General features: G+C 50.4%; 2 protein-coding genes across 3 annotated transcripts in view; both read left to right on the forward strand.

Moving 5' to 3' along the window:
• LOC119962493 overlaps nt 1-2,008 on the forward strand; it is a 93,909-nt gene extending 91,901 nt beyond the window's left edge. The window contains exon 8 of the mRNA XM_038790439.1: nt 1,777-2,008. Within this exon, the coding sequence (XP_038646367.1) occupies nt 1,777-2,008 (232 nt within the window). The remainder of the gene's footprint in view (nt 1-1,776) is intronic.
• A 7,468-nt stretch (nt 2,009-9,476) lies between these two features.
• The window catches only part of brf1b (BRF1 RNA polymerase III transcription initiation factor subunit b), a 458,569-nt gene continuing 455,825 nt past the window's right edge, over nt 9,477-12,220 (forward strand). For both annotated transcript variants that reach the window (XR_005463757.1, XM_038822063.1), the window contains exon 1: nt 9,477-9,974. Coding sequence is in view for 1 of the 2 variants with exons in the window: in XM_038822063.1 (XP_038677991.1) it covers nt 9,788-9,974 (187 nt within the window). In the remaining variant the exon portion in view is untranslated. The remainder of the gene's footprint in view (nt 9,975-12,220) is intronic.

Here is a 12,220-nt window from a genome sequence, read left to right on the forward strand (position 1 = left end):
CACTGGGGTACAGGTCCCCTCCTCTCCTGAAGGTGCCTGACTCTCACTGGGTACAGGTCCCCCTCTCCTGAAGGTGCTGACTCTCACTGGGGTTACAGGTCCCTCTCCTGAAGGTGCTGACTCTCACTGGGGTACAGGGTTCCCCTCCTCTCCTGAAGGTGCTGACTCTCACTGGGGTACAGGGTCCCCTCTCCTGAAGGTGCTGACTCTCACTGGGGTACAGGGTCTCCCTCCTCTCCTGAAGGTGCTGACTCTTGCTGGGGTACAGGATCCCCCGCCCCTCCTGAAGGAGCTGGCTCTCACTGGGGTACAGACTCCCCCTCCTCTCCTGAAGGTGCTGACTCTCACTGGGGTACAGGGTCCCCCTCCTCTCCTGAAGGTGCTGACTCTCACTGGGGTACAGGGTCCCCCTCCTCTCCTGAAGGTGCTGACTCTCACTGGGGTACAGGGTCCCCTTCTTTCCTGAAGGTGCTGACGCTCACTGGGGTACAGGTCCCTCTCCTGAAGGTGCTGACTCTCACTGGGGTACAGGTCCCTCTCCTCTCCTGAAGGTGCTGACTCTCACTGGGGTACAGGGTCCCCTGTCCCTCCTGAAGGTGCTGACTCTCACTGGGGTACAGGGTCCCCCTCCTGAAGGTGCTGACTCTCACTGGGGTACAGGGTCCCTCTCCTCTCCTGAAGGTGCTGACTCTCACTGGGGTACAGGGTCCCCCTCCTCTCCTGAAGGTGCTGACTCTCACTGGGGTACAGGATCCCCCTCCACTCCTGAAGGTGCTGACTCTTGCTGGGTACAGGGTCCCCCGCCCCTCCTGAAGGTGCTGACTCTCACTGGGGTACAGGGTCCCCTCCTCTCCTGAAGGTGCTGACTCTCACTGGGGTACAGGGTCCCCTCCTCTCCTGAAGGTGCTGACTCTCACTGGGGTACAGGGTCCCCTTCTTTCCTGAAGGTGCTGTCGCTCACTGGGGTACAGGTCCCTCTCCTGAAGGTGCTGACTCTCACTGGGGTACAGGGTCCCGCCCTCTCCTGAAGGTGCTGACTCTCACTTGGGTACAGGGTCCCCCTCCTCTCCTGAAGGTGCTGATTCTCACTGGGGTACAGGGTCCCTCTCCTGAAGGTGCCGACTCTCACTGGGGTACAGGGTCCCCCTCCTCTCCTGAAGGTGCTGACTCTCACTGGGGTACAGGGTCCCTCTCCTGAAGGTGCTGACTCTCACTGGGGTACAGGGTCCCCCTCCTCTCCTGAAGGTGCTGACTCTCACTGGGGTACAGGGTCCCGCCCTCTCCTGAAGATGCTGACTCTCACTGGGGTACAGGGTCCCTCTCCTGAAGGTGCTGACTCTCACTGGGGTACAGGGTCCCTCTCCTGGAAGGTGCTGACTCTCACTGGGGTACAGGGTCCCCTCCTCTCCTGAAGGTGCTGACTCTCACTGGGGTACAGGGTCTCCCTCCTCTCCTGAAGGTGCTGACTCTCACTGGGGTACAGGGTCCCCCTCCTCTCCTGAAGGTGCTGACTCTCACTGGGGTAGAGGGTCCCGCCCTCTCCTGAAGATGCTGACTCTCACTGGGGGTTGCTATAGCAAATGGTATAGAATCGGGCTTGGCTGGTGCAGCATCCAGAGTCAAACGGCTAACTGACACTTACTGGCTTCCACATGATGAAGGGAAAAGCCGTCAGCAGGCATGTAGCCCAGTGAGGGATCAGTGTCTTTGGGAAACGTGAGGAGGAATCTGAGAGTGGAATGTATCCTTTATCATTCTCTGTTTTATATTCTGTAGCTTGGGAATCATTGGGGAGCCTCTCTCTAACTTCTTTTCGGAAATGCTCATCCCCATCGAATCTTACATCGAGAGTGAAGATAGGAAGGAACATGATGATGAAGCTCTGCCACAGAAGAGTCGACACTCATACGCAGCTGACTCTTCTCTTGGAGACATAAGCTCCTCCCATCACAATAGGGACATTTCCAGAGCAACGACACTAGGTGTCGAGTCTGAGTATGACTTCTAAGTTACGTTGTATTAGTTACACTCACTAAACTAACTTTCATGTATTGAGGAATAAAACCTGTACTTTGTGTGATTGACTTATTTTGTTATACGTTGGGCGTTTCTCCCAATTCTCCTCCATCATTATCCTGGAACGTGACAGCACAGAGAGGGTTAGAATGAAGCTGCAACAGGACCCCCCCCCCCCCCCCCCCCCCCCCCCCCCCCCCCCATTAGAGAGTCCAGGATAGCAATCCCACTGCTGGTGGGCAGGACCACCACCCGCTTTCTCCAAACAACAACAGGTAGATATCTCCAGCTATCAACCCCACCTTGCTCAAACCACAACCTGAACAAAGTATAAGAAATAAAAGGCTTGCATTTCTATCGCTCCGTTCCCAGCACCTTTCCCAAAAAGCTAGTGACAAACAACAGAACTGGAGGCGATATTTACTGTTAAGGCCCAGCTTATGATTAATGCCAAGCTGCCAAAATCTCAAAGGGAAACTTGACGTTTACGCACAAGAATGGCTTCAAACCGGTAACAGCACTTTAAAGAAGTTCCCAAAGATCTCAACGTAAACTGCACTCAGAGTTAACCTTTCCTTTCCTGTTTGGCAACAATCCTTATAGATTTTTAAGACTATAGAATTCTAGTAATTTTACCACTTTTGCCCTTGGGGTATTGTTGCTCGTTCTGGGTGAGTGTGCTTAACACTCAATTTGGCTCTGTTTCGTTACTTAGCTCTGGAGTCGTCAGGTATCGTTAAGATACCGCCACAAGTTTCAAGGTCAAGTTCAAAGCAATAAACCATACACCAATTAGTAAGTTCAAACAAATGAGTTTATTATAATACAATTATAATCTACTCATGCACACGCTAAGATGACTAAACTATTCCTACCGCTAAATAAACCAATACTTATCTTAAAGGGAACTGCCGGATCAAGGGGCAAGGCCTCTTGCTCTGCACTGGTCCGCAGACTTCAGGTTGGTATGGGTTAAAAAGGGGTCAGGCATGTCTATCTCTGGTAGCGATCGTTGTGAGACACTTACTTGCTGGCGGCTGCTGTCCCAAACCTCTCCTCTCTCTCGGTCAAGGTCTTCTTTGGTAAAAGCTGGTCGAGGGGCTGGTCCAGAGAGGAGGGCTGGTCAAGAAGAACAAACTAAGTTTGGGACCTGTCTTTTATAGGTCCCAGGGCTTCGCGCCCTTTTGGCGGACCCTCTACCTGCTGGGAATCGATTGGGTCTCTTCCCAATCGATTTGTTTGAATCCCCCCCAATACTGAGGCTGTCCCTCGGTTGCTGGACGGGCCTTCAGGTGCTTTGTCTTTGAACCCCACTGGTGCCGGGGTGTCTGGTTTCCCATACACTGTTGCAATCACTTCCCTATTTGTGTCCATTGTCCCTGGGATTGTTCCATTACTATGTTAACTATCCCGGAGATTGCCTCATTAGTATGCGGAATGTTCGTTTTGGTGCTGTCTGCTCTCTTAGCAGACAGAATCCACATTGGCTTGGTGCAGCCTGCTTGTGCTGCAAACTTTGTCCATTTTAACCTGCAAGCTTTGCGTTCCTCCATTTTGTATTGAGGGAATGGCCAGCTTCGGTGGCTACAGTATCCACTGAGACTGACAGTCTCCAGGTCTAGTCTTGTCCACGCTGAGATCGAAGCAGCTACCCGCCTCACACGGGCTTCAGTGCTTTCTTAAATGTATTTATGCCCTTTGTAGCGTTAGAGATAGTTTAGTTTGTAGTACTTTGTGCTTGTGTAGATCTTACTGTGTGTAAATAAATAGTATTGACTTTGAACTAACTAACTGGTGTATTGGCTCTTTGATCGGTATTCGGTTTGAACCTTGTGGCGGTATCCAGAGACACCTGGCGACTCTGAAAGTAAACATAATTAGGATTAAGGAAGGTGACCATATATTTATAGCAAGTAAACAGAGCAACAGTCTTATGAGGAAAGGTTGAGGGAGCTAGGGCTTTTCTCATTGGAGCGAAGGATGATGAGAGGTGACTTAATTGAGATTTATAAGATGATGAAGGGGATAGATAGAGTGGACGTTCAGAGACTATTTCCTCGGGTGGATGTAACTGTTACAAGGGGGCATAACTATGAGGTTCAGGGTGGGAGATATAGGAGGGATGTCCGAGGCAGGTTCTTTACTCAGAGAGTGGTTAGGGTGTGGAATGGACTGCCTGCTGTGATAGTGGAGTCGGACAATTTAGGAACTTTCAAGCGGTTATTGGATAGGCATATGGAGCACACCAGAATGACAGGGAGTGGGATAGCTTGATCTTGGTTTCGGACAATGCTCGACACAACATCGTGGGCCGAAGGGCCTGTTCTGTGCTGTACTGTTCTATGTTCTATTGTTTCATCCAAAAGTGCTCTTTTCCCAACACTGACCAGGCAACTTCCTCTCCTTTAGCTCCTTCCTATGTTTTAAAAAGTAAACTTGCCCTACCTTTGCCTCGCTTACTTGTAATTTTGACAACTTGTACCTGTCCCGCTTTGAACTGAAACAACCCACTTCAAAATTACTTATTTTACTTACCTTGTGTAAATTCTTATTCGTCTTGGTTCATGAATATATCAAAACCACAACTGTGTGCCGTTTCAGACCTTTGCAGTCACTCTGTCTCCTAATCCAATTCCAACAATCACACTTCCATCAGCCTCTTTTACCAGCACATGAGAAAAAATGACAGCGATACTACTAAAAGTAAAATATAAAAATTCCTAGCTTTCCTGACATTTACAAGCATTTATTTACAGAGTTACACATTAGAGGCATAGACTTCCTAACCCAACAACCCCTGTTCCAGTCTGTGTCTATTTATAGGGCCATAGCTGAACTAAACATAACTAACGGACCATTAACACTCAGGATGTTTCAAAATACATTGTGCCAAGGATGTACTTTTGAAGTGTAGTCACTGTTGTAGGAAATGGGCAGTCAATTTGTGTGCAGCAAGCTCTCACAAACAGCAACATGATAATGACAATATAATCAATTTTAACAGGACAGATTGAGCCTGTGTTTAACATCTCCGCTTCCACCAGCCTCATAGTAAGAAGTCTTACAACACCAGGTTAAAGTCCAACATGTTTGTTTCAAACACTAGCTTTCGGAGCACTGCTCCTTCCTCAGGAGTGCTCCGAAAGCTCGTGTTTGAAACAAACACGTTGGACTTTAACCTGGTGTTGTAAGACTTCTTACTTTGCTCACCCCAGTCCAATGCCGGCATCTCCACATCATGACCAGCCTCATAGGCAGCGAGTTCCAGGCCATTCCCTCTCACTGTGTAAAATATTCCTCCTTGCATATCTGCCGCCCCCCGTATCACTTGTCCACCGTGTCGGCTGGTCCTTATAGCATCAGTTTTTGTGAATATAAATTTAGTGTACCCAATTACTTTTTTCCAATTAACGAGCAATTTAGCGTGGCCAATCCACCTACCCTAAGCATCTTTTTGGATTGTGGTCAGACCCACACAGACACTGGGAGAATGTGCAAACTCCACAAGGACAGTGACCCGGGGCCGGGAGTCGCACCGGCCTGGATTATTCACCCTCCACGTGGCAGAACCTGGAATAAGTGAGTGGGGGCCGTCCTGGGGGGGGGGGGGGGGATCCAACCCCTGGGGGGGCACCCGACCCTGGGGGGGGAACCTCATGGGGGGGGGGGGCCTGAGGGCCTGGCCCACAATCAGAGCCTACCGATCGGCGGGCGAGCTGGTTCCGTGGGAACCTACTTCACTCCGCGCCGGGCTCCTGTAGGGTTCCGCCATATTGCCCGGGGGCTCGCGCGGAGAAGGGAACCCCCGCACATGCGTGGAAATATGCCAGCCGTTCCGCGAACTCGCGCTGGCTGTTCGGCACCAGCTGGAGCTGCGGGAACCATGCTGGCGGCAAACTAGCCCCCTAGAAAAGGGAGAATTCCGCACATTCGGGGGCCGTTGACACCGGAGTGGTTGGCGCCGGTTTATCACGCCGGTGTGGGGACATAGCCCCATTATTTGAGAATCCCGCCCCAGGTCTCTGCCGTGTTGGCTTGAACTCATGGCCTTTCAACTCACAGAGACAAGGCCAATAGGAATAAAACAAATGAAGTAGATGCAGACACTCATTGCAATTGCACAATGGAGTGGCCACGACAGACACTTAGCTTTATTCTGAACACAATTGGGAGCGGGATTCTGAGACTATAAATCTGTTCTAAGAATAAGAGGAGAGGCAATTTTTAAAAAGACAATGGACAGCAGTTGAACAAGGAGAAAATACCTATGATAGAAGATAAACCAGAAAATAAACCAAAGAGCTTAGTGCATTCCATATTCATAGACACAAAAAAGTGTTAATGCAAAAAATAACAGAGCCATTCTCCCCAAATCTCTGTGGCTCTCACCCCCACAACCCAAAGATGTGCAGGCTAGGTGGATTGGCCATGCTAAATTGCCCCTTAATTGGAAAAAAAGAATTGGGTACTCTAAATTTATTTTAAAAAACAGAGCTTAAGATAACTAAATCTCTGGGACCTGGTATACCCCAGGGTGCTGAAATAAGCAGGCAGATAATCGTCCAAACAATAATCCTTCAACGTTCTCTTGGGAATGGTTCCATCGGTTTGAGAATTTCTTAATGTCAGTGTGGTAACTTGATCACAAGAAAGGTAGTTGAACATGTTGTAAAAGTTAAATCTTCTTTCCTTCAGAAAACATTGAGGTAATAATGCAGTTTGGCTTCAGACACCCGAAACACAATTATACACAAGCTCCTCGTGGCTAAACTGGAAACCTGCACAGGTCCGCGCTCCCAATGATGTCACACGTGAATGTGCACTTTTGTTAAAGACATCCACACAATTCATCGAATAGGAAGATGCTCATTAAAACATAATTAAAACACCCTGCAACACTTCGTGCCCCCACCCCTTAAATTTCAATTCCCCTTAAGGAGGGACAACAACAAACATCGTAACACACATGTCGCAACTAATACGTTTGTCTTACAGGGACTTTGGGCCGACATTGTGATCTGTATAGAATCAGAGGTGAGTGAGTATCCACTGGTTACTGAACATCCACTGGTTACTGAGTACCCACTGGTTACTGAGTATCCACTGGTCAGTGAGTATTCACTGGTTACTGAGTATTCACTGGTTACTGAGTATCCACTGGTGAGTGAGTATTCACTGGTTACTGAGTATCCACTGGTGAGTGAGTATTGACTGGTTACTGAGTATCCACTGGTTACTGAGTATCTACTGGTGAGTGAATATTGACTGGTTACTGAGTATCCACTGGTGAGTGAGTATTGACTGGTTACTGAGTATTCACTGGTTACTGAGTATCCACTGGTGAGTGAGTATTGACTGGTTACTGAGTATCCACTGGTGAGTATCCACTGGTTACTGAGTATTGACTGGTTACTGAGTATTGACTGGTTACTGAGTATCCACTGGTTACTGAGTATACACTGGTTACTGAGTATTCACTGGTGAGTGAGTATCCACTGGTTACTGAGTATCCACTGGTGAGTGAGGTTCCACTGGTGAGTGAGTATTCACTGGTGAGTGAGTATCCACTGGTGAGTGAGTATTCACTGGTGACTGAGTATCCACTGGTGAGTGAGTAGCGGAGTGGCGCCAACCACTCCGGCGTTGGACCTCCCCAATAGTGCAGAATTCTCCACACCTTTTGGGGCCAAACCCTCACATTGAGGGGCTAGGCCTGCGCCGGTGTGGTTGGCACCATGCCGACTGGCGCCAAAACCGGCGCCAACGGCTTTGACGCCCGCCGCCTGGTGCAGGGGCTGGCCGAAAGGCCTTCGCCAGTTCGCGCATGCGCCGGTGCGTCAGCTGGAGGCCGTGGCGGCGGTGGAAGAAAAATATTGCCCCCACGGCACTGAGTAACCCCACCTAACCCCCACCAAGACACTAAGGGCAATTTAGCACAGTCAAGCCGCCTAACCGGCATATCTTTGGACTGTGGAATGGAACCGGAGCACCCGGAGGAAACCCACGTAGACACGGGGAGAACGTGCAGACTCTGCACAGACAGTGACCCGAGGCCGGAATTGAACCCGGGCCCATGGCGCTGTGAGGCAGCAGTGCTGACCACTGTGCTGCCACGCCTACTCCTTCTTCACTGTAGGAACTCTATGAATTCTCTGATTCCTTCGTCCCTGGGACCATTCCCGTTAGATTTCTGGGCAGTAAGAGGGTGAAGGGAATGAGAAATGTGCCATCCAGTTGGTGGAGCTGACCTTGAGGATCAGCCATGAATGGTGAAGAGACCTGGAGGGAGCTTTTTGGCACTTGTGATGAATTGTTCACTGACATGAGACATTAACCCTGCTTCTCTCGGCACGGTGGTCGCCCACAGCTCCTTGCTGAGCCCCAGTATGTATGGGATAACAGTGGTTAGCACTATTGCTTCACAGCACCAGGGTCCCAGGTTTGATTCCCGGCTTGGGTCACTGTCTGTGCGGAGTCTGTATGTTCTCCCTGTTTCTGCGTGGGTTTCCTCCGGGTGCTCCGGTTTCCTCCCACAAGTCCCGAAAGACGTGCTGTTATGTAATTCGGACATTCTGAATTCTCCCTCCGTGCACTCGAACAGGCGCCGGAATGTGGCGACTAGGGGACTTTCACAGTAACTTCATTGCAGTGTTAATGTAAGCCTACTTGTGAAAATAAAGATTATTATATTATTATTGCAGGGGCAGCACGTTGGCGCAGTGGGTTAGCACTGCGGGCTCAAGGTGCCGAGGTTCCAGGTTCGATCCCGGCTCTGGGTCACTGTCCGTATGGAGTTTGCACATTCTCCCCGTGTTTGTGTGGGTTTTGCCCCCACAACCCAAAAATGTGCAGGCTAGGTGGGTTGGCCACGCTAAATTGCCCCTAATTGAAAAAATTAATTGCGTACTCTAAATTAAAAAATATATATATTATTATTGCAGGGCAGCAGTGGAACAGTCAAGTGCAGAGGTGACAGCGTGTCACCTCTGGTTTAGCACACTGGGCTAAATCGCTGGCTTTTAAAGCAGACCAAGGCAGGCTAGCAGCACGGTTCAATTCCCGTACCAGCCTCCGCGAACAGGCGCCGGAATATGGCGACTAGGAGCTTTTCACAGTAACTTCATTTGAAGCCTACTTGTGACAATAAGCCATTTTCATTTCATTTTTTTCATGTGGTGTTTGTTAGTGCGGCCCCTTTAAATGGCAGCACGTGGTGTGGTTCAGCGTGCTCCGCGGGCCTTAGCAACCAGGGTCGGCCTGGAGGGGGGGGGGAGAGCAGGATAATAATTAAATATTAACCATTTCCACAGGGAGTAGGGGCTGTGTACAGGGATTAATGTTCTTTAGATGGGTATTTATTGAGTGGTGGAGGGTGTAGCTGGGTTCTGTTGAGGATTGTATTGTATTTCTGTCTGTTGACCCGCTCTGCCTCCCCCCCCCGTGGTGAGTGGGCGGTTCCGGGCCCCCGGTTCAGTCTGGCTGCAGCCGCCGAGCGGAGCGGCCACAGACCCGGGGCGGCAGGCCGAGCGGAGGCGGCAGGCAGTCACACAGAGAGGCGGGCGGAGAGATCTCCCTGCACCCGATCCCCGCTTCCCAATAAACCCCGAGGCCGGATATCCACCGCCTAGGCCGCAAGAAGCCTCGGGCTTTCCTGAGGGCGACAGCCGAGCACGAGGAGCCCCCTTCCCGGGGCCCGGCCCGAGTGTGGTGGGCCAGTCCCCGGTGTGGGGTTGTTGTGAAGCATTCCCCCACTCCCCGGTGAAGCGTCGCCATGTCCAGCTCCCGGGTCTGCCGCACCTGCGGCTGCACCGACATCGACATTGACCCGGCCCGCGGAGACGCGGTATGCACGGCCTGCGGCTCGGTGCTGGAGGACAACATCATCGTCTCCGAGGTACAGTTCGTGGAGAACAGCGGCGGCGGCTCATCGGCGGTCGGGCAGTTCGTCTCCCTGGACGGTGAGTGCACTGAAGCCCCTGCCCTGCACCATCACTGGTTACCATCACTGGTTATTGCCATCACTGGTTATTACCCAGTCACCACTTTCACTGGTTACCACTTTCACTGGTTACCACTATCACTGGTTACCACCATCACCCGCTTACCACCATCACTAGTTAACACCCAGTCACCACCGTCACCAGTTATCACCATCACCCGCTTACCACCATCACTGATTATCACCGTCACCGGTTATCACCGTCACCCAGTTACCACCACCATCACTGTTTATCATCCTGTTATCGCATTCACCCGGTTATCGCATTCACCCGGTTATCGCCGGCACTGGTTACTGCCATCTCACCCGGTAATCGCCGTCACTGGTTACCGCCATCACTAGTTACTGTCATCTCACCCTCTAATCGCCATCACCCGGTTATCACCGTCACTGATTATTGTCATCTCTCCCGGTAATCGCCATCACTGGCTACTGCCATCTCACCCGGTAATCGCCATCACTGGTTACCGCCATCTCACCCGGTTACCACCATCACCTGGTTACCACCATCCCCCCAGGTTACCACCATCCCCCCAGGTTACCACCATCCCCCCAGGTTACCACCATCACCTGGTTATCACCATGCTGCAGCACAGCCACATCTCCAACATTTCCCCCTCACTGCTTCCACAGGATAGTTATTAACATTGCTGCTTTCCCTTTGCCACTGCAAACATTGTTTGTGACATGTGCCATGACATTAAACCGCAGGGCGATTGACAACCTAGTGCATTTTTAAAAAAGAAATGTGGTGGTTGTTGCAGGAATGTTTTTCTACATATCAAGCTCCCACGTGTGGCGACGGTCACCATTTGGTTGCGGGGATGTCGGTTGAGGGATAAATGTTGGCCAGGACTTGGGGTGGCGCAGGGCAGGCGGGGGTCCTAACTCTCTTGATATGGAATGCTGTGGAAACTTCACATCCACCCGAGAGGGCAGTTCAACCTGGGGCGTCAGAATTGGCTCCGGGTTCCTTATTCGGAAGTGAGAATTCTACTCGCTGAGCCACTTTGCAAATGTACCTTCTGCTTGTAGCTTTGGTGTCGATGTGATTTGGGCAATACATTTGGTAGCCAGTGTAACCAAGTGATGAGTGTGGAAGGAACCTTCCTCCTGTCTCTGCATTTCCCACTGTCTAAATACTCGAGAAAGAGGGGGAAAGAAATATAGCCTCTATGTGACAGAGGGGGAGAGAAATATGGCACGCTGGCGCGTTCTGCGTATTGTCATGATTCACCGCCTGATCCCCAAGTTGTTGTTAAGATTCAGTAGGGACCAATAACGTTTTGTTTAAAGAAGATAAAGTTTGAAATTCAAGAGACTTGCTAAGTAAATAAAGCCACACGATTCCACTGGTTTTGAACAAACAAAAATAAACTATGGTGCGGCAGATAAAGCAATTTACATTGTCTGTCTTGTACTCTAATGTTCTCGGCAAGTATGAAGTACATGTGAATTAACAAGTCAATTGTGGTCAAACGCACAACAGTGTACAATAAATGGACTGTACAATAAATGGCAGATGTGACCAAGATACAGTCCGTGGATTTCCCAACAACCCACCCAGGCGTCAGTCAACACTGACTCAGCCAATCTCACTGAAACTCTGTCTCTCGCGTGATGGGTTCCAGAATTCACCTTGGAATTCTGTCTCAAAGTAGCTCCAACCCGGACAGTATCAACAATGGCCCACCTCGCAAAGTTTCCGTCTCATCTTCTGAGAATCCGTTCCAGTGGGCGGAATGGTAACACAGTGGCTAGCACTCTTGTGTCACAGCTCCAGGGTCCCAAGTTCGATTCCCGGCTTGGGTGACTACCTGTGCGGAGTCTGCACATTCTCCCCGTGTCTGTGTGGGTTTCCTCCGGGTGCTCCGGTTTCCTCCCACAGTCCAAAGACGTGCAGGTTAGGTGGATTCGCCATGCTAAATTGCCCTTAGTGTCCAAAAGGGTTGGGTGGGTTACGTGGATCAGGTGGAGGTGTGGGCTTGGACAGGGTGCTCTTTCCAAGGGCTGGTGTAGACTCGATGGGCCAAATGGCCTCCTGCACTGTAAATTCTATGATATAAGTACAAGTTGTTGTAGTCATGTTGGGAGCACTGAATTTTAAAAAATAAATTTAGCGTACCCAGTTCTTTTTTTCTGATTTAAGGGTCAATTTAGCGTGGCCAATTCACTACCCTGCACATCTTTTTGGGTTGTTGGGTA

This window comes from Scyliorhinus canicula, chromosome 2 (assembly GCF_902713615.1).
Source record: "Scyliorhinus canicula chromosome 2, sScyCan1.1, whole genome shotgun sequence".
NCBI classification, from domain to species: Eukaryota; Metazoa; Chordata; class Chondrichthyes; order Carcharhiniformes; family Scyliorhinidae; genus Scyliorhinus; species Scyliorhinus canicula.